We start from the raw sequence: 25,645 nt of genomic DNA, 5'->3' as shown, positions 1-25,645 counted from the left end.
AATTGTTATCTGAACTCCACTGGAAGCAAACAGTGCCAGAGGGAACCTCCAATATTAAGAAACTGAACTACATGCTTTGATTTTTTTCTCAACATAATGACTATAGCACAGAAGTAGCCTGAGTATGAAAGGACTTGAAAAACTATTGCCCACAAAGGACTTTACAAGTTACGTTACTCTATTTGTTTTTTATTTATAGTTCCATCAGAAATGGCTCATTCATTCAGTGTTTTTCCATTGTCTGATATTCTGTAAAGAGAGGAGGAATTTTAAAAAATTAGAGAAATTCTACCTGCTCTAAGTGTTTGAGACCCTCTTCATCATCTGGATCAGCAGGAATGTTGCCCATGCCTGGAGCAGCTGAGACTGATGTCTGAAGTGGCTTTAGAGCAGGATTTGTATTGGAAAGAGGAGGAGAAAGATGAACAGGAGAAACTGTAGCTGGAGAGATCTGTGGCAAAGGTTGAACAGCAGGAGTCAGATCTAGAGAAAGAATTAAAAGTGGGCCATGAAATTCCTCTGACACATACAACATACATACAGATCATAGGAAAATGGCTCTTACAAAGTTAAACGTTTGAGAAAGATAACACACAGTAACCTGTAAGCACTAGAATAAAGCTCTTCCAGCCAATTTAATAAAAATTGAAAGCGCTTTCAACAAACCTTATGAGAGCAGCTGATTAACTCAGCAAGTTTTCTGCCCCAAATACACACCTTTGTCATCTCTCTGAAGATATAATCTAACCACTACGTCCTCCCAGGGATACCACCAAACGTCATATGCATCTCAGTCTATTACCTTCTCCTCTACTGGGCACTTTGGATGGCGGAGTGTTGGCCGTTTGATTCTCTTTATCTTCCATTTTTTCTGTTCGTTCTCGGACACACTCTTCCTTCCGCTCAAATAGACTGGCCTGTAGTGGTTCTTGTGGCTGGAGTTTTGGAGGAGTACCTGACCGGGTAGACGGCGAAGATGCTCTGACTGCTTCTTCTGCTGCCTCTAACATTTGAAGGTTTTGGTTTAATTTAGGAGGTTGAAATTTAAGAATGCAGTGTATTATTGATACCTAAGAAATCATTCTTACCTGCAGTTATTGTATCTCTTTTATCCCCCTCCCTCTTGGTTGTCTTTTCAAGCTCTTTGGCTTCTTCACCATGACCCCCTTCAGAGTCAGAAGGTTCCTCACCTTCTTCCACAGGTCGGAAATCCATTTCCTGTTCCTCAGGGATTGGCTCCTTCTGAACCTTCTATAGACACAACAAACACAAATAACTTTACAGACTACTTGCCACAACAGGAAATCTATTCACATCATATACAGGATGCAAGGAAGGTTCTCACCTTTAATGAGAGAAAAGCCCCAGATGAGTCAAATGTTCCCATTTCTTCTTCTGCATCTTCCAAGCACCATTCAGGGAGACTGTCCCTGTCATCTTCCATACTGCCACTGCCGCACCGCACTCGTCGGTAACCCCGCTCATCATCCCGGTCTCGGAAATCAAATTCAAACCTTCGCCGTCTCTCCATAGGTTCTCGCCAGCCTGCAGAACGAGGACCATCTAAAGGAGGGGGAAAGTAACTTTACAAGGCAGTCTCACGGGACAAAAACTTATTTGGAAGGATGATGGGGTAGGGGAAAAGAGAGGACAAATTGTGACAAAAATTCAGACTACCACTACAGGATACAATCCATCTGTCAATGGGCATTTTAAAGAAAAAATAGCTGGAGTTCTTAGAGTATTTCCATTTATAAAGCCCCATATCTGAAGTCACTGTTAAAAAAACAGTTAGCCTAAGAAGGAGTTACATGTCATGAAACGTAGACAAAGCACCAAAATGAGACCTACAAAATTAGGCATGATTTGATTCAGTAGGATAACTACACTAGCCATCAGTGACTGGTATATTTAAGGATGGAATGAAGAATGCTTCCTTTGCTTTGATCCCCCGCCCCCCAAACCACCATGGGGGATGTCAGTTTTTGAGTCATGGTATCGTGAAACCTGGCATGCTAGTCTGTGGGATGAGGGGAGGATGAAATAAAAAAGTTTACTTCTGAATCTTATCTTATTTCTGAGCATACTCAGAGGACATTTTGCTAAAATCTAGCAAAGCCCCCTCCACCTTTGTCACATTCCTTCTCTCCATGTACTTTGACTAGAACCTCACAACAGCTGTTGCCTGGAACAAATTCAGTTGGGGAAATAAGCTGGAAAACTCAGTCCTCCCATCTCCATTCACCTCAATGAGGTATCAATTTTTAAATTTGCCCAATTAAGTGCTAACACCATTAAGCAAAATCTATTTTTCTTTATTTTCAATTTATAAATCCAGGAAATTTAATGTAAACAATAGTCAGTGAAAATTAAGGTGGAGCTGTTAAAATTACATTTTAACAAGGAAATGCAAAGGGTGAGGCTCCAATATCGTCTCAGCCACATTGCATATATATTTTCTATTTCTATTTTTCTGGTTAGATATATAGCTTAATATGCTCTGCTTATGTCTTTAAAACATATTAGATGGGTTGTGCAATATAGCCAATTAATATTTTGACACAACCTTTACAGTACTGATATGCAAAAGTCTGTTCTTTCTATTTTATTTCTGATTCTGATAAAAGAGTTTTTAAAGAATTTAGAGCCTGTTCCCTCAGAACTTTTCATTCTGGATTAAAATCTCTAGAAATGCTTAAGCAAAAATGTAGATTCAATAAGTATGGATTAATGGGGTAAATATATTTCAGAGAACTCCAGTAACAGATATTTTTCTCTTTAATAAATATATTTCTTTGGCAGATCCTTTCTGATGGAAAGTAGCAAGTCCTAACACTCTTGATGAGGCCTAAAACATACAGGTAACTGTAAAGGAACCATAAAAACATTTTTCTAAATGGTAAACTAAGAAAATGTACAAATTATAAGAGGCAGCATGTTTTGTGTTGAATTCTTGCATTATTTGTGAACATTTTTACAGAATTTAAAGCAAAACATTCCAACATCCTGATAAGATTAAGGAAATTTCCAAAACTTGAAAGTCCCTCTAAAATGATGAGGAATGAAAACCTGCGTGAAACAACTAAATGGCAAATGTACACTGAACTAAAACTATGTCTTAACTATAAGAAGAAGGAAATTCCATTCAGTGAAGAACCAACAATACTAGATATGACAGCAAAATAGAAACACAAGGAAAAAACAGTGACCTTCTCAAAACTGTTCTTCAAGATGTGTTATATATGCCCATTACTCTGTAGGTGTGTGTGCACATCTTGTGTATCAGCTCAGGAGAGTTTTCCCTAGCAGTACACGTACAGGCAGCCCTTCCCATCCCCCGTCTCCTTGTGCTTCTAACGGAGGATATAAAGGGCAGAGTCACTCCACCCCTCCTTCAGTTCCTTTGCACCAAAATCCAAGTGATAGTATCTGATTAATTAGGGCACAAGGATGGGTCACGTAATGGACATATGCAACACATCTCAAAGAGCAACACTTACAAGTAGTTGAGCAACCATTTTTTCCTCTCAGGAGTGCCTGCATACACTGTAAGAGACTCCCAATTATGCAAGGCAGTGGAGCTTGGAGTCTCATTGGAAAACGGACTGCAAGGACTGTTTTTCCTACATTCCCATCTTTCTTGATACAGTGATACTGCATACTGTCTAGTAAAATGTATAAGACAGAGGATCATGTTGCTATTCCTGCAGAAGTTCACAATAGGGACATTTCCCATGAACGCTATGGAGGCTGAATGCGCTCTGGATGAGTGTGCTGTCAACTTCTCAGGAGGTGCTATGCCCTTTGCAGCATAAAATAATAAAGTAATTCAGCTGGTACTCCATTTTGAGAGTCACTGTGCTATAACAGGATGACCTATAATTTGTTTTGCATAGAAAACAAAAATCTAGGAAGAAACCCAAAAGGGCTTTGTTCAGTGCAGATAAAAAGTCAAAGCTTGATGCACACCCAAAATTTCAGCATTTGTTCATCCTTGCATATACATGGTTTTGGGAAGAAAAACACTGAACTAGGCATCCTGTAAGTCAAAGGCAGCATGTCAGTCTCAGGGGTACTGGGAAGGGACAACAGAAGCCAGGGACATGATACGGAACTTTATCTGTATAGGTTCCAAAGGTTTAGGATGGGTCTGATTCCCCCTCTGGCTTTGAGAATTAGAAAGTATTGGGACTAGAATCCCCTCCTCAATGAAGGAGGTGGCACTTCTACAACTCTTAAATAACAGTCTACACTTCTTGTCTTAGTACAGAAACTTGAGGGAGGTCCCTGAAAAGGGACTGGAAAGGGGGTGGATTGGGGATAGAAAAAATTGCTGGGTATATCCTAATTCCACTGTGTTTAGCACCCACTTGTCCAAGGTTATGGACTGCCATGCATGCAAAAAATGGGATAGCTTGTAACCAAAAGGAGGGGAAAGACCAGTAAGGTCTGGACTGGTAAGCATGCTGTCCTTGAAAAAAGGAGTCAAACATGCTGCTTTAAGGCTTGTCATTGCCTGGGTGACGTGACTGAGGTGGTGGGAGACAGAAGACTCCTGAGACTGTTGCTGGCATTTAGAACATCAGGCTACTGGTAGGGGCAGAACTGCTGTCTCGGTTGGTATTGAGAATGATATTTTGTCCTCTTTGGGTATGTCTGCAAATGCAATAAAAGACAATGTCTGGCGCAGGTCAGCTAACTCGGACTTGCGTTGTTAAAAACAGAAATATAGATGTTTGGGCTGGGGCTGAAGCTGAAGCTGGAGCCTGGACTCTGAAACCTCATAATGGGGGTGGGTCTCAGAGCCTGGACTCCAACCCAAGCATCTACACTGCAATTTTTAGCCCTTCAGCCCAAGCCTGAGTCAACTGACCCAGGCTTTGAGACTTGTCGCTGCGGGTTTTTTATTGCAGTATAGACGTACCCTGTGTGGCCAGCATGTAGAGGCTTACAGACTTAAGACTGCTCTAGAATCCTTTATTGCGTATAAAGCCTCATCCATCTTGGATGAGAATAAAGCACAGCCCTTGAAAAGGAGGCCCTCAATCCTGTGCTGTACTTCTGCAGGAATCCACAACAACTGCAACCACAAATAACAGCGGATCATTACTGCTGTCACGGTGTTGCCCGTAGTTCTGGCTGTTGAATCTACTGCACCCCAGGAAGCCTGCAGAGCTGATTGAAAGGCCTGATAACCTTCAGCGACAAGAGACTGGAACTGGTTCCCTAGAGGTTTCTGGCAATTTATTCACAAACGGAGATGTTGCCTCCCCATTAGAATCGTCATACTAGTCCAATAAGGCCTGATGATTGACAATGTGGCACTGTAATCTCACCACTGAATACATCTCTCCCCCAACAAGGTCTAGTTTCTGTGCACTCCCTTCTGTGGGGGTAGAACTTTGGCCCACCCTTGACAGTCTCTCTCATTTACTGCAGTTACAACTAGTGAACCTACCACAGGTTCTGAATAAACCTACTCAAGCCCCTGGGATGGAATTTGATATTCACATTCAGTACCTTTAGCCATTGGTGGAACTGATGAAAGGGTTTGCCCAAGGTCTTGATGGGCTGCAAAATGACCTCACTGATAGAAAGGGCTACCGTTCCTGCCATAGCTGGGTGCAGAATATCAATGAGCTTCTGGGAATTCTATGAAGAGAAGCTGCCATTCTTCTAAGGAGCTCTTTGTAGACTTTGAAGCCATCAGGTACAGGGGAAGACAACTCAGGTACCTGAACCTCATCTGGTGATGAGAATGATGTATTCAAAGGAAACAAGGAAAAAATCTTCTGAAGTTGGTCTTCCACCTCCAAGGTCGCTCGTTGCTCTGAAGCTGGTCGAGCTAGGTCTGCTAATCCGTGTCAGCAGGTTGATCAGTATCAATAAAAGACCTCTCACAACTGTACAGAGAAGCCTCCCTTCTATAAGGGAGCAGAGATGTTCAACTTGATGCCCGGGACATCCCCCAAGGCATCAAATACAGCCAATGAGGAAATGGATATGGTGCTGGAACCCAGTTGTGTCTCCATCATGCTTTCCAATCTCTGGCTCTACTCTTCTCAGAGTGCTGTCTGAGAGTGCAAGAATGGGATTTGGAGGAAGCCCTGGACTCTCTGAAGTATGACACTTGGTGCTCTCTTCGGATTCTGTTGAACAATAAGAATAGTTGGAAAGCCATGGCAGTGCATTAGTGGGAGGAGTCCTTAGAGACTGGGACTGGAAATCTAGAGATCGACAGAGAGGCTGACCATCAAGACAGAGTATCTCCAGGAGAGGGAGAGAAAACTGCGCACTGATCCAACTGTGGTAAGGGTGACGTGAAGGTCTTTTATGATAAAGAACTTTATTTCAAATAGTCTAGGCACCATATTTCAGGAAAGATGTGGACAAATTGGAGAAAGTCCAGAGAAGAGCAACAAAAATTATTAAAGGTCTAGAAAACATGACCTATGAGGGAAAAATTTTGGTTTGTTTAGTTTGGAAAAAAGAAGAGACAGAGGGGACATGATAACAGTTTTCGAGTACATAAAAAGTTGTTACAAGGAGGAGGGAAAAAATTGTTCTTCTTAACCTCTGAGGACAGGACAAGAAGCAATGGGCTTAAATTGCAGCAAGGGAGGTTTAGGTTGGACATTAGGAAAAAGTTCCTGTCAGGGTGGTTAAGCACTGGAATAAATTGCCTAGGGTGGTTGTGGAATCTCCATCATTGGAGATTTTTAAGAGCAGGTTAGACAAACACCGGTCAGGTATGGTCTAGATCAGAGGTGGGCAAACTATGGCCCGCACGACCCTCGAGCCCAGCCCCTGAGCTCCTGCCCCGGGAAGCTAGCCCCTGGCCTCATTCCGGCTGTTCTCCCTCCCCTGCAGCCTCAGCTCGCTCCACCACTGACGCAATGTTCTGGGCAGTGGGGCTACGAGCTCCTGGGGCAGTGCTCTGACCTAGTGCTCTGTGCTGCGCAGTAGCACGGCTGGTTCCAGCCGAGCGGTGCAGCTGCCTGTCCTGGTGCTCTGGGCCACCAGTGCTCCAGGCAGCATGGTAAGGGGGCAGGGAACAGGGGGGGTTGGATAGAGGGCAGGGGAGTTTGGGGTGGTAGTCAGGGGGCAGGGCTGTGGATAGAGGTCAGGGCGGACAGGGGGCAGGGAACAGGGATTTGAATGGGGACAGAGGTCCCGGGGGGCGGCAGTCAGGAATGGGGGGGGGGGGGGGGGTTGGATAGGGCAGAGGTCCCGGGGGGCCGTCAGGGGCAGGGATTCCGGGGACTATCAGGGGTTCCGGGGACTGTCAGGGGACAGGGAACAGGGGGGTTGGATAGGGCAGGGGTTCCAGAGGGCTGTCGGGGGCAAGAAACAGGAGGGGTCGGATATGGGGCAGGGCCAGGAGATGCCTGGCTGTTTGGGGAGGCACAGCCTCCACTAACCGGCCCTCCATACAATTTTGGAAACCCAATGCGGCCCTCAGGCCAAAACGTTTGCCCACCCCATGTCTAGATAATACCTACTCCTGCTGTGAGTGCAGGGGACGGGACTAGATAACCTCTCAAGGTCCCTTCCAGTCCTACGATTCTGAATTCATGACACTTAAAAACTTCAGAATCAATGAAGCAGATTTCAGCAAGGATCTTAAAAGATAAGTCTATAGGTATAACACGACTGCTTTACCAACAGTAACTTTGGCCTGTCTTCATGATCCCAATATGCCTGGCTGAAGTCTCAAAAGCTAAGCAGACCTTAGGCAACTGCCTCTCACTGGGTAACTACCAATAAAAAAAGTATTTAAAATAGTACAAAAAATAAACTCATAAGATTAGGAAACAAGATTTGGATTTTGAATACCCACTATTCATTAACAAAAGGAACAAAGAAATTGGGACAGCTGTTTATCCTGTGCAAGAGTAAGCCATACATAAATTAATGTGCAGTATGGCCTGACACTTTTCTACACTGTTTTAAATCCATAAAAGGGAGTCTGGTACATACATCCTAGCATGTGGGTATATGCAGAGGCAATTCTGAAAGGAAAAGGCTGAGCTAAATAAATGGAGGAAGGCAAGTTGTTGGGAGGGCTTTACTGATTATTTTTAGCACATATGGCTGGTAATATCTAAAGACTCTGAAATGTGCAAGTGGAACCAGGTTAAACCATTGTTAATTTAAACTGATTGCTCAGTACAAAAACAGGAATGTATTAAAACTGTTTTCAGGGACCTGTGATCTACTATTGATTAAGAGAAAAATTCAAACAAAACCGTAGCCATCTGAGCTGAAACACCATTGTGGTATACCTGTTAACTCATCCACTTCCATGTCAAGAGTCTGGCAATTTCATCTCAAATGCTAGAGGATCTTTCAAAGTATGAAGCAGTCTAAGAATGATAGATTTTATATCTATCTAGTATTTATGACTAGATTAACCTATAATTAATTTGGCCAGCAATCTACAACAGATCAAAATTCAAACAGGCAATAAGATTTCTTATAAGTGAACTATAGGAAACTTCCAGAATGTTTCTATGGAGTTTGTGTACTACGGAACTTCTTGACATACACATGAACTTCTGAACTTCTAACTTCATAAGGTCCGTATGTTCTTCTTTATAAGAGTAACTTGTTGGTACTAGGTAAAAGTGCACCTAGAGTGCAAGCCTATCCTGGGTAACACCTCACATCTGACTGTCATGAGGTGCTGTTTTAGCAGTTTTAATTACAACTGAACTGTGCAACAAAGCAGCAGTATGTCTGAGAAAAGGACAGGATGAATCATTCTCCATAACAAACTAACTCTTTCTCCCCCACCCACGTAACAGAAAACATCGGATAATGTGTTAGTAATAAGCCTGAGGGTTAGACTAACTACTAAAACAAACAGATAGCAGTTCCAAGGGAATGGGTAATGGAGGGGGGAGAAGAGTGTGTAGTAATTGCAAGAATGGCTCCTTACTCTACAGTAACATTTGTTCTTTGAGATGCTCTCAACAACGTGTAGGCCACTGGAGGTGCGCGTGTGTTTCATGCGCACAAGATTGGATTTTTTTTAAAAATAGCAGCATTCACTGGGGTCACACAGTTCGTGTTACTCCTCAAGCTCTTGTGTGAGGACATTAATGGGTGAAGCAATCACGATCCTCTCAGTTAAAAGCCGGTGGTAGCTAAAGACACCCAACAGCAGAGATGGAGGGTGGGCTATGGGATCCAGTGGTGACAACTGGATACATATAGTATGTGTAATTTTTCTCCCAATGCCAAATATAGTTTTGGGAAGTCAATATGTAATTTCGATTGATTCGGGAGAAATTCTGAAACTAGTTAAGGGGCATACCTCAGAGGAGGTCTCAGCACCACATTGTCCCTATGGAATGTTGTACAGGGAGGGTCACCCATGAGCAAGTGATGCTCACTTGCTGTTTTGATCAAAGTGATAGCCACTAGGAAGACTGTTTTCAGAGTGTGGTGGGTACAGGGAGCACTCACAGAGGCTCAAAGAGTGTCAGCAAAAATACACTGACATCCCAGTCAGGAGTGGGTTCTCTGGATATGTATGAAGTTACTCTTTCAGCAACTTCACTACAATGAGGTGAGAGAAGTCCCCACATGACTTAACAGGCAGGTAATAAGCTGAAGTTGCTGCAAGGTGGACTTTGGTAGAATTGAGCAAGAGACCTGCCTGCTTGAGATGTGTTGGGTAGTCAATGATCTTAAGTATAAAGGCCTGAGCGGGGTGTAGATTATATTGGACAGCCCATATCGAGAACCTCTTCGACTTGAAATAATTTGTCCTTCTGATAGATGTTTTCCTGGTTTGAAATAGGACTTTTGAAATTATAGGGAACAGTCTGTCCTTGGTGCTTAGCTAGTGAACAGCCACGAAGTCAGGTGCCGCGATTTCAGGTCTCGATGGAGTAGATGGCTGTGATTCTATGGCCTGGAAGCTGGATGAACAACTATAATGGCTTTGTGAGCCAGATCTCCTTTTGTCTGTACAGAACCACCAGAATGACTGCGGCTTTGTCTCTTAATTTCGGAAGTCACCCTGGGAATCAAGGGAATCAGTGGGAAGGCCTACAGCAAGCCCCTGTTCCACTGCAGAAGGAAGGTATTGAGTAGTGATCCTGAAGTCAGGCCTCCCCTAAAGCAAAAGTTCTGGCATTTTGGGTTGTCTGCAGTGACAAAAAAAGAGTCTATTGGCAATAGGGCCAGTATGACCATGGTGGCATGCTGAATGGGTCATGTCCTGGTCAACCAGTTGCCATTCATGCTTGTGCAAGGTCAGTGCCCTGTGGTAAGGTTTTCCTGGGACAACTCTGAAGTAACTTGTGAATGGTAGCGGGGAGGCCTCTCTGCTCAAAGCCAGAGAAAACGCACAGATAGGAGATGCTAACAAGTAACGTCATTCCTCAAATGGCAGTACTGAGGGATGAGGTCTCTGCTCTGGTTTCAGTGCCTGGTGCTGTGTTCTTGCTGATGTTGTCCTTGAGGGGGATCCCTCAGATTTCATGTGGGGGTATATCTTGGTTCTGAATTCTGTGTCAGTGCCAGTACTTTTGCAAACACCGATGTCGGCAATGTCTGTGCTCTTGACACTGCTCTTTCGTGAAGGACTTGTTCTTATCCTTAGAGAAGTGGTGTTTCTTCTTGCCTATTTTTGAGCCATGTCTGGTCTCAGCTTAGTCTTCTCTTTCAGTTTCACCCATACATTCAGGTGGCTAGCATCAACTTTGGCACCAAGTGATTGCCGGAGTCAATTGTATTGATGCATTGGTGTCATAAGGAGGTTTTCTTTCCTACATTCTTCTCCCCACCTTGAGTGTAATGTCTGCTTCAATGGGCACTCAGGATGACCACTCCTGCATACCTTAGAGTTGGAAGCTCCTTCGCATCTGAGGTAACACACATTGATTGCTCCAGCAAGTGAAGTTTGAGACATGCTTCCCTTGACTTACCAGTCCTCAACATGAATGATTTACACATCACATACTTATGGATGAAACTCTTCCCGCAAACAGGAAAGGCATTGGATTATGACCATCAATGAACGGATCAGTCCCTCACAGGTTAGAGAGAGCTTAAATCTTGAAGGCCTGGAGTCTGCTGCGGTGGTTGGGGCAAAGCACCTTGCCCTACTATGCAATGGAGTATACAGGAAGTCTTGCTGTCTCTCCCCCGCCTTTTATTTTCCAAGAACATTAAAATCAATAGAAAAACAAACAAGGAAGTGAAGAAGGAATCATCACAAAACACAACTAATGTGGAATTAAGTTTGAAGCTCCAGGAAGCATAGCCGGTCTGACACATGCCCAGTTCCATCTCATTGCCTCAGGCAGTAGGAGGGAACTAAGGGAGGGTCAAGGCTGATCCAACCTTTATACCCTCACATGGGAGCAAAAGGAGGCATAAGCTGTATGCGTGACCCCAGACAATGCTACTCAAAAGATTCTGATCTTGAGTGTATGAGGTGCATATACACCTACAGTAGGATCCACAATGACACACACTCAAAGAATAAATCTGGTTTCCTTCTTAAATGAAGCTCAGTGGCTGGAGGACATATGCACGTGTGTAATTTTTTTTAAATACACACTTTGGAACTGTGGCCGTCTAAAAGTCCATAGCACAAACTTAAATTTTGTTTAGTGAACAAAATAGCATAAACCTCTCTACCTACTTTTTCCATAAAGCTTTTGCCCTCCAGTCCCTGATCACTCACTGTCCTTTCCCTTCAACTACTTTGCTCGTCTCCCTTTCCAGATCTCCTCTCACCTGGACTATGAGGACGCCACCTCTCACCATCCCTTCGTGGCCCAGCCAGTCTCCAGCCTCCATCATCATCTTCCCCATTTTGCTCCTCCCTGAAGATGCGCCAGTTCTCGCTCTCAGAGCGAATAAACTCGTGTTTCCTCCCTGTTGTTGTCGTCCCACCTTCCTCAAAATTTGGTCTCACTGCAAAGAAAACAAGCATATAAATGAACAAGCAGTCCAATCTGAGGACAGTAGAAACACATATGGCTTGTAACTTGTATCTGGAGCCATCACAGGAAACAAACATCTAGTCCCAAGAGTCTCCAACAGCATTTGAGAAGTGAAGCTTGGATAGATCAATGGGAGCAATGCATTTAGAGACCAAGAGGAATGGAGATTCATGGGGGTGAGCAAGGAGCAGTGAAGGAACGAACAAGGGAAAGGGAAGAGGAAGAAACTGGGAGGAAGGCAAAGATGAGAAGCAGAGGTTAAGCAGGGGATATGGAAAATAAGGGCAAAAATGAAAATACAGTGAAAAGTATGTGGAGGGAGAGGAGAGATTGGATTAACAATGAAAAGACATTACATGCTAGAGAAAAAACTGGAATGAAGATAAGCAAGAGAAGGAAAGCACTGTAAACGTATTTATTTTTAATATAAATTAAAACGATTAATTGTTAGTTGCACAATATGTACACAAAATCTATTTCGGGGGGGAGGCTATAAAACCACCTTTTATCAGAATAATTTATCTATAACCTTTTTGGTGCAAATATATAGTATTGGTGAATTTGAGAGTGTCATTGTAGAATTATGGGCTGAACAAAAAAAATACTGCTGTATCTCCATTACCCTATCTGGCTCTTGGATGAACGAGATTTGAAAATGAGATTGACAGCTGTGGGTGAGGCAATGAGGAGAGGAGTAACTATACTCAAGTTTAAGAAACTGGCAAAGAGGGTATAAAATGTTGGTAGATCTGGGACCAATCATCCTTAATCTGAACTAGGGAAACATTTAAAATGCACAGGAAAATAGGAACACAGATACTTGGCGAATACCAATATATCCAAAAATAGTTGGTGTAAAGTTTTACACAAAGGTATCCACATGGGCATTTGATGCAGGATTACCCCAATGTGTATGTAGTGGTTCAAATATTCAGACAGACTCACAGCTTTCAGGTACAGCGCTGGGCCATTTCAATTCAAGACTGAGTATCTATGTGCTTCTAGTAATTTACAGTCTCGAGCACAACACTCCTCCAACCAGTTTGAGGATGTCTAATCTAAGCACTGTTCTGCATCATGTATTTCTTGTATTCTGTTTTGTCCTGTTAACTTCAGAATTCTTACGAGCCATATCGATGTGACACACTAACTTCCTACTATTATTAGCACATGCTAACCTGGATGTGTTTTGATATTTATAAAAAAGTATCAAATTTTAGTGGTGTGAAAAAGGTAGGTTCATTTTTCCATGTACATCCAAGATCCCTGTATGAAATCATCATGTCAAATATTTTAGGAGAGCTAATATTTGGTGAAGTTTGTATTTTATTTTGCTATTTTTCCTTACCATAATGAACCTGGAAACATGACCCCACCTGATGTTTCTGAAGAATGGAAAAGGCCTTTAGGTCACCTCCTACAAGATATCCTAAGATGATACTCTAAAAACAGTATCACTTACAAATATGTATAGGTGTTTACAGATTCCTCAGCCTGACAATCATTACTAACAAGAATATCATGAATACCTGGATGCAATGATAGGGCAAAGGGCAGGGTTCTATACTGAGTCATGATTTTCATAGGTAACCCATCTTGCCATCACCGCCTGTGTGTAGGTCTGTATCTAGGGACTTCTGGTGATCACTTCACCTATCCCCATTGCCAGTCGCCCAATGCCGCAGGACTTTTATGGGTAGGGGTGGGGAAAAAGTTCTTCCTGTGAAAGAAGCCTGCACATGAGTAGTTTAATGTTGGGGGGAGCTGATGCACACCAGTAGCCACACAAATCTTAGCAGAAGAGGCACATGTGTCCGGTGGCAAGGAGGTCCAAGACGACCGTGGGTTTCTCCTCCATTTAAGCCTTTGTCCACCTTCACAGCTATTGAGAGGTGATCCTGCTTCATCTGCCTGTTCTGCCATTGACGTCTTATACTAGGTTGTGCTGCACTTTGTCTAGTACCTCGCCTTCAACCTTACCATCATGGGTGACCCTACCAGGAGTACAGGACTCCAGGCAGCATCGTTCATAGCGTCTTAAGTCTACGCAAGCTTCTCCATCACATCAAGGTGGCAACCCAGGCATGTGCCCCTGGACTGGGATAGGGGGTTATTTTCAGCAACAGCAGTCATGACTGAGCAGGCCCTTTTAGGAACCCCTCTGCTCACCCCATACAAGGAAGGAGCTAGAAAAGGTGCCCCAAATATAGGCTATCCCACCATACCTGACTGGATAAATGTGTCCAGAGGGATCATTCCCAATGCGGTTGAAAAACAAAAATGTTTCTTGCAACTTGGAATGTCTTTGCCTGACTAGACTAATCAAAAAGTGAAAGACCCAAATGCAGAACAGCAATTGTTGCCCAAGAATTCTCAAGGTACAATATCAATATTGCTGCTCTCAGCGAAACAAGATGTACAGATGAAGGCCACTTGAGGGAAGAGGGCGGTGGTTACACTTTCTTCTGGAAAGGAAAACCATCAAGCGACAGGCCAATACACGGTGTTGGCTTTGCAATCAAAAACCTTCTAGTCAACCGCCTGACTGAGCTCCCCGTTGGCATCAACAAGCGCCTCATGACCCTCCGCATCCAATTGGTCAAGTCATTTGCCATGATCATCAATGCATATGCACGAACTCTTGACACTGAAGAACAGAAGGAATCCTTCTACATTGACTTTAATAAAATTTTGTCATCTATTCCAAAAATAGGTAAGATAATCCTCTTAGTGGACTTTAATGCAAGAGTTGGCCGAGATTCTAACGTATGGAATAGCACCACTGAGAAGGAAGGAGTGGGCAAGACCAATTCCAATGGCATCCTTCTACTCAGCAAATGTGCAGAGCACGACCTTGTGATCACAAACACAATCTTCAGACAAAGCAACAAGTACAAAATAATTTGGCAACATCCCTGCTTAAAACAGTGGGACCTCCTAGACTATGTCATTGTAAAAACACAGGATCTAGGAGATGTCCAAATCACCCGTGTCATGAGAGGAGCAGATGATCGCTGGACTGACCACCACCAGGTGAGGTCAGTCATGTCCATCAGGATTGCACCAAAACACAGAAAGCAATACAAATCTCACAGACGGCAATACAGCATCCAAAGACTTCAATCCTCAGTGTACGAAGAGAAAAGACGGTTACTCATCGTTGTAACTGTTGTTCTTCAAGATGTGTTGCTCATATCCATTCCATGTAGGTGTGCGCGCGCGCCGCGTGCACGTTCGTCGGAAGACTTTTACCCTAGCAACTCAGTGGGTCGGCTGGGCGCCCCCTGGAGTGGCGCCACCATGGCCGTGGATATATACCCCAGCCGACCCACCCACTCCTCAGTTCCTTCTTGCCGGCTACTCCAACAGTGGGGAAGGAGGGTGGGTGTGGAATGGATATGAGCAACACATCTCGAAGAAGAACTGTTACAACGGTGAGTAACCGTCTTTTCTTCTTCGAGTGATTGCTCATATCCATTCCATGTAGGTGATTCCCAAGCCTTACCTAGGCGGTGGGGTCAGAGTGAGACGTGGCGGAATGCAAAACTGCCGAGCCGAAGGCCGCATCGTCTCTAGACTGCTGCACCAGAGCATAGTGCGAAGCAAACGTATGGACCGATGACCAGGTCGCTGCATGGCATATCTCCTGAACCGGTATGTGTGCTAGGAAGGCGGCTGAAGAAGCCTGAGCCCTGGTAGAATGGGCAGTGAGGTGGCCCGCTGGAACATGGGCCAAGTCATAGCACGTGCGGATGCATGCTGTCAGCCACGAGGAGATCCTTTGAGCGGAGATGGGAAGGCCTTTCATGCGGTCCGCTATGGCCACAAAGAGCTGGGGCGACTTACGAAAGGGCCTTGTGCGGTCAATATGAAATGCAAGCGCCCTGCAGACATCCAGGGAGTGTAATCGCTGCTCCCGTGGAGATGAATGAGGTTTGGGGTAGAAAACCGGGAGGAAGATGTCCTGACTGGTATGGAAGGCCGAGACCACCTTAGGGAGAAAAGCGGGATGTGGCCGCAACTGAACTTTGTCCTTGTGAAAGACAGTGTAAGGAGGGTCTACAGTGAGAGCTCGGATCTCAGAGACCCTCCGAGCCGAAGTAATGGCCACCAGAAAAACTGTCTTCCATGACAGGTATAGGAGAGAACAGGTTGCCATCGGCTCAAAAGGCGGACCCATGAGCCTGTTGAGCACTAGGTTCAGGTCCCAGGTAGGGGCAGGGTGACGGATCTGAGGGTAGAGACGTTCCAGCCCTTTATGGAACCTAGCGACCACCGGATGAGAAAACACCGAGTGTCCACCTTCGCCAGGATGAAAAGCGGATATGGCCGCTAAGTGGACCTTCAGGGAAGATAAGGCCAGGCCCTGCTGTTTAAGGTGCCATAGGTAATCCAGGATGACCGGCACGGGGGCCGCCATGGGCGCAAGGAGCCATGCCGTGAGGTGGAGAGCCGTGAGGTCTGGATGGCGGAGACTGCCGTGCTCCTGAGTTATAAGGTCCGGGCAGAGGGGAAGGGTGATCGGCGGGGACACAGAGAGGCTTAGCAGCGTGGTGTACCAGGGTTGCCTGGGCCATGCCGGAGCAATCAGGATTAGATGAGCCCTGTCCTGACAGAGCTTCAGCAGAACCTTGTGGACTAGTGGGAATGGGGGGAAACGCATAGCACAGTTGGTGCATCCACTGAATGAGAAATGCGTCCGAGATCGACCCTGGTGAGTGTCCCCGGAACGAGCAGAAAGTTTGGCACTTCCTGTTCACACGCGTCGCGAACAGGTCAACCTGGGGAAAGCCCCACTTGCGGAAAATGGTATGGATAATGCCTGGTTTTATGGACCACTCGGGGCACAGGAAGGAGCTGCTCAACCGATCCACGAGAGTGTTCCAAACTCCCGGAAGAAAGGATGCCACCAGGTCGATCGTATGTGCTATGCAGAAGTCCCATAACTGGATGGCTTCTCGGGAAAGGGGGGAAGAGCAGGCCCCGCCCTGTTTGTTGATGTAGTACATGGCCGTTGTGTTGTCCGTGAAGACGGAGACACAACGGCTGGACAGAAGCCTGCGGAACGCCTGGCATGAGAGGCGGACCGCTCTGAGTTCCCGAACATTTATGTGGAGCGATAGCTCCTCTGATGACCACCGGCCCTGTGTGCACAGGTGGCCCAGGTGGGCTCCCCAGCCGAGGGAAGACGCGTCTGTCGTCAGAGACAACGTGGGCTGGGGCGGGTGAAAGGGCAACCCTGCGCACACCACGGAGTGGTTCAGCCACCAATCGAGGGAGTGAAGCACATTCGGCGGCATGGTGACCAAGGTGTCTATTGGGTCTCTGGCCGGACGGTACACCGAGTGGAGCCACATCTGAAAGGGGCGGAGTCGGAGCCTGGCGTACTTGGTGACGTATATACACGCCGCCATGTGCCCCAGCAGAGCGAGGCCAGTGCGGACCGAGGTCGTGGGGAAGGCCTGAAGGCTGCGGATGACGGTCGTCAACGCCAGGAACCTTGGCTGAGGAAGACAGGCCTTGGCTAGAGAGGAATCCAAGGTTGCTCCTATAAAGTCCAGCCTCTGCGTGGGAACCAGGGTGGATTTGTCCACGTTGAGCAGCAGGCCGAGGCTCGTGAACAGGTCCTGCGCGACTCACACATGCTCCCTGACTTGTTCCCTGGAGGCCCCTTTCAGGAGCCAGTCTTCCAGGTAGGGGAACACGTGGAGCCCTTGGCGACGGAGATGGGCGGCTACCACTGCCATGCACTTCGTGAATACTCGACGTGAATACTCGAGGCTGAACCCCTTCGTACACTGTGGAGAGGCCGAAGGGAAGGACCGCGAACTGGAAGTGTCGACGACCCGCCACAAAGCGGAGGAATTGTCTGTGCGGAGGGAATATGGCTATATGAAAGTAAGCGTCTTTCATGTCGAGGGCAGCATACCAGTCCCCGGGGTCCAAGGAGGGAATGATGATCCCTAGGGAGACCATCCGGAACTTTAACTTCAATAGGAATTTGTTGAGGTCGCGCAGGTCTAGGATCGGCCTGAGACCTCCGTTTGACTTCGGAATCAGGAAGTAACAGGAGTAAAATCCTCTGCCCCAATCTTTCTTTGGCACCTCCTCCACTGCTCCGATGTTGAGGAGCGTCTGTACCTCTTGCAAGAGGAATTGCTCGTGAGAGGGGTCCCTGAAGAGCGACTGGGAGGGAGGATGGTAAGGCGGGGTGGAAGCAAACTGGAGGTGGTATCCGTGCTTCATGATGCGCAGGACCCAGACATCTGAGGTCAGGAAGGACCACGCAGGGAAAAAATAAGAGAGGCGGTTGGAGAATAGGGGGAAAGGATCCCGAACTGAGAAAGGTATACTGCCCCCGGGCGTGCCTTCAAAAGAACGACTTCGGGTCCGGCTGCGGTTTAGAGGAGCCACGATTATTATGAGATTGTGGCCCCGAATAGCGCCTGCGGCCTCCACGCCCTCGGCGTCTGTTAAAGTCCTGCCTCTGCTTGGGGACAGAGTACGGGCGGAAGTGTTGAGGACGGTAAGTGCGTCGCTGGGTTACGGGGGTATGCATACCCAGGTTGCGCATCGTAACCCTACTATCCTTTAGGTTCTGGAGCCTGGTGTCGGTTTTCTCCAAGAACAATTCCTTGCCTTCAAAGGGCAGGTCCTGGATAGTGTATTGGAGTTCGGGCGGAAAGTTAGAGGACTACAGCCAGGAGATACGCCGCATGGTGATACCGGCCGCCAAGGTCCGGGCTGCGGAGTCCGCCGCATCTAGGGAGGCCCTAGCCACCTTCTTCCCTTCCTCCAGGAAGGCTTTGTACTCCTGGCGGGAATCTGGGGGAAGCAACTCCCGGAATTTCGCCATCTCCGACCAGGTGTTGTAGTCGTAGCGACTCAGCAGAGCATGCTGATTCGCTACGCGGAGTTGTAGGGCGCCCGCCGAATATACCTTACGACCGAGGAGGTCCATCCTTCTGGCCTCCTTGGACTTAGGAGCGGGGGCTGGCTGTCCATGGCGCTCCTTGTCGTTAACAGATTGGACCACCAGAGATGAGGGAGGAGGGTGCATGTAGAGGTACTCATACCCACGGGATGGCACCATGTATTTCCTCTCGACCCCCTTCGCCGTCGGTGGAATGGAAGCCGGCGATTGCCAAAGGGTATCAGCCTTGGCCTGGATCGTCTTAATGAAGGGCAGAGCCACTCTAGTGGGCGCGTCCACCGCCAGGATGCTGCAAACAGGGTCCTCGACCTCTGGGACCTCCTCCACCTGCAGGTTGATATTTAAGGCAATTCGCCTGAGGAGGTCCTGATGAGCAGCGAGATCAACTGGTGGCGGGCTTGAAGACTAAGCGCCCGCCACTGCCTCGTCCGGTGACGAAGAGGACGATATACCAGGAGCCAAGGCATCTGGAATCTGCTCCTCTAGCTGAGGCTCCTGCTCTGGAAGCACTGGTGAGGCGACTGAAGGAGGTAACTGGGCGTCCGTGCCAGCTGGCGGAGGACGACTAATTGTGGCCTCAGGGGCCCGATGTTCCGAAGAGGCAGCCTGCGCTGGAGCTAGGGGAGCACCTTGGGCCTGATGGTACGCCCATGGTGTCGAAAAGAGCCACTGCCGAGTACCCTGCACTTCAGACAGTGCCTCCTGAAACAAGCCCTCCGGAACATCCGCTTCCTGGTCCTGGGAGTAGCTTCCCATCTGGGACGAAGCCGACGGATGCCTGGAAGACCATGGTGGAGCAGATAGGCCTTGAGCCGACGTCCCCACCGACCTGGTGCTCTTCCGCGCCGGGGAGCAGTGCCACGAAAAACTGCGGTGCTGTGAACGGGACCGGGACCTACGACCGGCCCGGTGCCGGGAGGTCGACCTGGACCTGGAGTATCGGCGTCAGGAGCGGCTCCTAGTAGAGCGGTGCCGAGATCGGTGCCGAGACCTCGAGCGGTGCCGGGAGAAGTACGACGGCGACCGGGATTGAGAGCGGTGCCGCGAGTCTGACCGGTGCCGTGCCGAGGAGCAGTACCAGGACTGCGAGCAGCGGGAGGAGCGAGAACGGTGCCAGGACCCGGAATGTCGGTGTGACCGTGATCAGGAGCGGTGCTGGGCGGAAGCGCTGGCGGAAGCAGGATGGATCAACGTTGGTTTCCCCATCGATTGGATGGCCCGCACCGGCGGTGCCGGGGGCGGCGGCGGTGCCGCATCCGAGAGCGCTATCAAGTCCTTTGCCACCTCACAGACCTCCGGTGTAGAAGGCACCATCAACTCGACCACGGCAGGTGCCGGGGAGACAGGAGCCGGACTCAACGGGCCTTGGCAAGCCGGAGTCGACGGCAACGGCTCAGGCGGCAGCACGGTGGCTGCAGGCACCGTGCGGTGCGGTGGAGCCGTGCCCTTGTGCCGCACCGCGGGCGGTGCCGGGGCGGGAGGGGTCTTAGGAATCTTCGCTCTAGGAGAGAGCGAGCGCCTCTGACTTGACTTAGGCACCGACGACGTTCAGTGCCGAGAAGGAGCGGGTGCACCGGTGCGGCCCGGTGCCGAAGACGAACTCTTCGCGTCCGATGAAGGTGCACTCAGTGCCGAGGACGGAGGGTTAGAGCCGCCTTCATGAGGAGCTGTTTTAGTCTAATGTCCCTCTCCTTCTTGGTGCGAGGCTTGAAAGACTTGCAAATAGCGCACTTAGACGATAAGTGCGACTCCCCGAGGCACTTTAAACAGGAGTCATGCGGATCTCCTGTAGGCATCGGGCGATGGCAAGCCGAACACGGCTTGAATTCCGGGGAGCCGGGCATGAGCGCCGGTCCCAGTGCAGGGAGGGCCTGAGCCCCGAACCCGACTAAACTTACTAAACTCTAATTTAACTACTAAGAAACAACTACTAACTAACTTTAAACTGATTTTAGAACTATATACACGAAAGCTATGAGAATGCTAGGGAGGTGAAGGTCAGCTACGCTGCACTCCACTGTTCCAATGACCGACACGGGCGGTAAGAAGGAACTGAGGAGTGGGTGGGTCGGCTGGGGTATATATCCGCGGCCATGGTGGCGCCACTCCAGGGGGCGCCCAGCCGACCCACTGAGTTGCTAGGGTAAAAGTCTTCCGACGAACGTGCACGCGGCGCGCGCACACCTACATGGTATGGATATGAGCAACACATCTCGAAGTACAACAGTTACAACGGTGAGTAACCGTCTTTTCTCTTCGTACACTGAGAAGGCAACTATCAAGGCATTGCCCTCCTGTCCAGCGCTGAGAAGATTCTTGGTGGAATCTTTCTGAATCGCCTGCTCCCTCTTGCAGCGCAAGTATTCCAGAGTCCCAGTACAGCTTCAGACCATCACGAGGCACAACCAACACAATTTTGCAGCTAGGCAGATCCAGAAAAAGGTCAAGAACACCACCAGGAGCTGTATATAGCCTTTATCGATCTGACCAAAGCCTTCAACTCTGTCAAATGGGAGGCTCTGTGGAAAATCATGCCAAAGTTTAGCTGCCCAAGCAAATTTATCACCATTATAAGACTCCTCCATGACCAGATGGCTGCCTGCATCTTGTGCAGCAGATCTACCTCTAAGCCCTTTTTCATCCGAACTGGAGTAAAACAAGGTTGTGTACTGGCACCCTCCTTTTTCTCCATTTTCTTAGCAGCTATGAAAACACTAACCCAAGACAGTCTACCACAGGGCATTGGCATCCAATATCGGATTGATGGCAACCTCTTCAACCTTTCTTGTCTCTGTGCCAGAACTAAAGTAATATCAGCAACAATAACCAAACTCCAGTATGCAGATGACTGAAGATCCTCCTTTGAGTGTGCAACTACAGCACAAACACCCTGAATTGCTTCTCTGAAGCTTACAGAAGCCTCAGGCTAACTCTGAATATCGGCAAAACAAAAGTTCTCCACCAGACAGTCCCCGGTCAATCATCAGACCCAGCAAGGAAGATCCGTATCAGCAAAGAAGAACTGGAAAATGTAGAATACTTTGTCTATCTTGGCCTACCACAGAAGGCAGAATTCGCTGTGCCAGATTTGCCTTTGGCAGACTGTCTCACCGAGTGCTCAACAATCACATCATCAGAACACATACTAAACTTTTAGTTTGTAAAGCGGTGGTAATCCCAACGCTCCTCTACGGCTGTGAGATGTGGGTGACCTACAGAAAATATCTGAAAAATCTGGAATGCCAGCACCAAAACTTTCTTCAGAAGATCCTCAACATAAAGTGGAAGAATCATCGCACTAATGTCAGTGTCTTCACAGAGACCAATATCTCCAGTGTTGAGGCCCTGATTATCCAGCACCAGCTGAGGTGGAGCGGACACTGTGTGCGCATGCCTGATGCATGCTTACCAAAACTGCTGTTTGCCCAACTCACCAAAGGAAAAAGGAAACGAGGAGGCCAAAAGAAATGCTTTAAAGACACACTCAAGATAAACATCAAGAGATTGACATCGCACACTGGGAGACAGCAGCCCAAGATAGGGATAACTGGCAAAGACTTGGTCAGAGAGGGAATGTCGACTTTTGAGGAAAATCGCCTTGCTTTGGTCACAGAAAAATATCAGAAAAGGAAAGACAACGGTCACGCAGCAATCGCAGCCCAACCCTGTCTTCCAACACCACCTGCAATATCTGCCAATGAGCCTATGGCTCAAGAATCAGATTTTTCAGTCACCAAAGGACCCATGAAAAATAAAACCTGTGAAAGAGATCATCCTCAACCTTAAGGTATTGCAGAGGACAACAGGTAAACCACAGGGAATTACTGATAACAGGGCCTAGTTGGCAAGTGCAGATCCTATACAATTTTAATGGCTTATCAGACTTCCTAGTTAGTGCGTCTTTTGACACAAATAAAATTCTTCTCTAGTTACTTTCTGAAGCCATTATTTTAAAAATAAAAGATGATAGTGGAGGAAGGAGCTAAAGGTAAGACTTTAAATCACAAAGAATTCATCTTTGACTCTTAACTGCCATGCCAACTCTGCAACCAGTGACAGAGGAACATCTTCAGTTTGTGGTTTTGGTGAAGAGTTAAAGCCCTTCTTAGGTTATCCAAGTCCCCTCTGCAAGGGGTATTATATTTATTCCACAAGGGCAGGTTCACACAAAACCTTATGACAGGGATTCAGGGCATTTTGTTTTAAAGGGGATTTAATTACATTTTCTAGTTCCCCTGCTTACAACAGTTCCATAAAAAGCTGCTGCTTGGTATTCAGTAAGATTAATTTAGCTGGTCAAACCAATTTCATGATGAGATCAGGACATTCCTCCCAAACACAGCAAAGTTTACTATAATAATTCGGAAAGGATGCAGTTTCTTCCATATAATGGTTATTGTATTCAGCACTGGAGTGTAATGTTTTGAGGACTGCTCTTGATTGCAACATTTCTAATTGGTACTAATGGGCTATATGCTCTGTTATGTTCATAATAGATTTTGAAAATATTTCCATATATGTATCCATATTTATCATTCTAGTGGTTTTAGCTCCCTCTTGATTAAAACTATAGTCAAGGAAATTACAGTTTTCCTGCCCATTGCTTTAAGAAAGGCAATGATTTTGTTTTCAAATACTGACATAGCATTAGTGATAAGTTTTCCATTTAATTTACAAAAAATCAAAAATTTATTTCTAACATTGCTCGAAACGCACAACACCTAAGAGAGTTGACAAGGCATGATCTGGTGTATGTTTTAGGGCTGCTTGCAGGGACAGAATGACACTTGATTGACCTTGAAGAAAGGAGGTAATGATTTTACAGTCTTGAATTTCTAGTGCAGTACACATGTTTTAGGGATGAGGAAAGTGTGTTCAGGAGTAAATGTTATATATAATGGAGAAAAGCATAATCTCTAGAATTCTGGTATCGGTATCTTTCCAAGCATCTGTAAAAGCAGGTCTAGATGGTTACATTAGGTGACTGCTTTAGTGCTACACTCCTCAATTAAACACTAAAGGGAACACACCACGGCCTTGCTTAAGTCTCCATGTACCAGGACAACACAAACAAGCCAGTCAATAGGCAGTAACAGACTACAAGGACTAAGGACACTGATATGTATTAAGGATTTGGCAAAAAAATGACCCTTAACCCTATTATCTCTACTAAGAGACACTGCTCCATTTTGAAAGTCCAACCAATCAAAGATCAGGAAAAAGTCTCAGAAAAGAGACAACAGTGAAGTTACTGAAGTGTGGAGTAATGTGGATCCAACACAAAAATGTACATACAGTTTCTATAAAGTTCAAATTTTCCACAATATTAGTAAACTGAATTTGCATACAGTTCCCAGACCCCATCTTACTGGGTTGAAATTACTTAGTATAGCAATCAGGTTTTCACCATGGCTTTTCTAAGATGAAAAGAATAAAATGTAATCTATGGCCTTGCCTTGGACTAATTGACTGGACTTCCTGAGGAGAAGGAGCAGCAAAAGGGCACCTGTGTTCATGTTTGACACAAAGCCAGCAACGGTGTTTATGGAAAACTTCAGAGAGAGCAAACAGGCATCCAGCCAACAAAGTCTACAGCTGTGCAATTTGAAATAGCAAAATGACTAACCTCAAAGAACAAGACTGGAATTCTGGGATACAGCACTTTGATAACTTGTTTATATAGAAGATCCTCTATTAGAACAGCAAATAACTTCAACTCTTTTTCACAGTGTCATGAGTTTTCCACAAGATGTATAGACTATATTCTTTTCAAAGAAGAATGGGATCATTAACAGCAATATTATTGCCTGTGGTTAACTGGAGGGGAGGAGGGGGGGAATCTATCCAGTACTATGATTCTCTCTCCCTTCCCCTGCTCTTTCGTTTCCTCACCAAGGGAAGTTGTTAAATACTATGATAATACTTTGCACTTCTTATAGCTTTCAGAGGACCTCAAAAAACTTTACAGAGATCAGTAATTTGTAGGCACGTTTTATAGCTAGAGAAAACTGGACAGCACTTAGCACAATGTAACACTACTGGACTACAAACATACATACATAATAATTAAGGCTGCGAGGTCACCAATTCCATGACTTTCCAGAAACTCCATGACTTCTGCAGCGGCTGGTGTGGCTGGCTCCAGGGCTACCTGAGCAGCTCGAGCAGCCGCTGCTGTGGCAGTCTCGGGCCAAAGCGTGTCACCGCCCAGCCCCCTCAGTGGTCCCAGCACACGTGCCGCCAGCTGGCCCCTCTTCTCCAACACCTGCGGCGCCCCAGACTGTGCGCACACACGCGCACATGCACACACACGCCCAAGATTTAGTCATGGACAGGTCACAGGCCATGAATTTTTGTTTACTGCACCTGACCTGTCCATGACTTTTACTAAAAATGCCCATGGTTAAAACATAGCCTTAATAATAATGTAACTCGCCTAATATCATACAGTAAATCAGTGACAGAATCAGACACAAAATTCAGTTTTCCAGATTCCAATTCTAAAAACTAAGTAATGCTGCCTCTCTAGATTCCCAGTCTTAGCTCCTCCTCTTCCCACCTCCTGTCTCCTAAGCCCTACCATTCAAGCATCCTCAGGTGCAGTTTCTGACTAATTTTCCTGGCAAGATTCCTGGATCTCTTTCAAAGTCCTCTGTTTTTCACTAAATTCACTAACATTTGCTGGCACTGAAGTTAATGCATCAGAGCAAATATAGAAATAAAAAACAGAGGAATGCAGCGGGTC

The 25,645-nt window shown here is 46.6% G+C and overlaps 2 protein-coding genes across 6 annotated transcripts in view; one reads left to right on the top strand and one right to left on the bottom strand.

Annotated features, from left to right (window-relative positions):
- The window catches only part of GIGYF2 (GRB10 interacting GYF protein 2), a 165,959-nt gene that overhangs the window by 58,442 nt on the left and 81,872 nt on the right, over positions 1–25,645 (bottom strand). For all 3 annotated transcript variants that reach the window (XM_045030279.1, XM_045030280.1, XM_045030281.1), the window contains exons 8-12: positions 11,758–11,937; positions 1,346–1,563; positions 1,089–1,251; positions 803–1,003; positions 293–483 (exon numbers count right to left, since the gene is read on the bottom strand). In XM_045030279.1, coding sequence (XP_044886214.1) covers positions 293–483; positions 803–1,003; positions 1,089–1,251; positions 1,346–1,563; positions 11,758–11,937 — 953 coding nt within the window. The remainder of the gene's footprint in view (positions 1–292; positions 484–802; positions 1,004–1,088; positions 1,252–1,345; positions 1,564–11,757; positions 11,938–25,645) is intronic.
- Positions 8,538–25,645, top strand: part of KCNJ13 (potassium inwardly rectifying channel subfamily J member 13) — a 31,127-nt gene continuing 14,019 nt past the window's right edge. The window contains exons 1-2 of one of the 3 annotated variants that reach the window (XM_045030283.1): positions 8,542–8,579; positions 9,984–10,093. The gene's annotated coding sequence lies outside the window, so the exon portion shown is untranslated. Of the gene's footprint in view, positions 8,580–9,983; positions 10,094–23,661; positions 23,711–25,645 lie in introns of all 3 variants that reach the window. The other 2 variants (XM_045030284.1, XM_045030285.1) reach the window with 2 other exon arrangements.

Source organism: Mauremys mutica, chromosome 9, assembly GCF_020497125.1.
Source record: "Mauremys mutica isolate MM-2020 ecotype Southern chromosome 9, ASM2049712v1, whole genome shotgun sequence".
NCBI lineage: Eukaryota > Metazoa > Chordata > Testudines > Geoemydidae > Mauremys > Mauremys mutica.
This window is presented reverse-complemented; position numbering and strand designations above follow the sequence as displayed.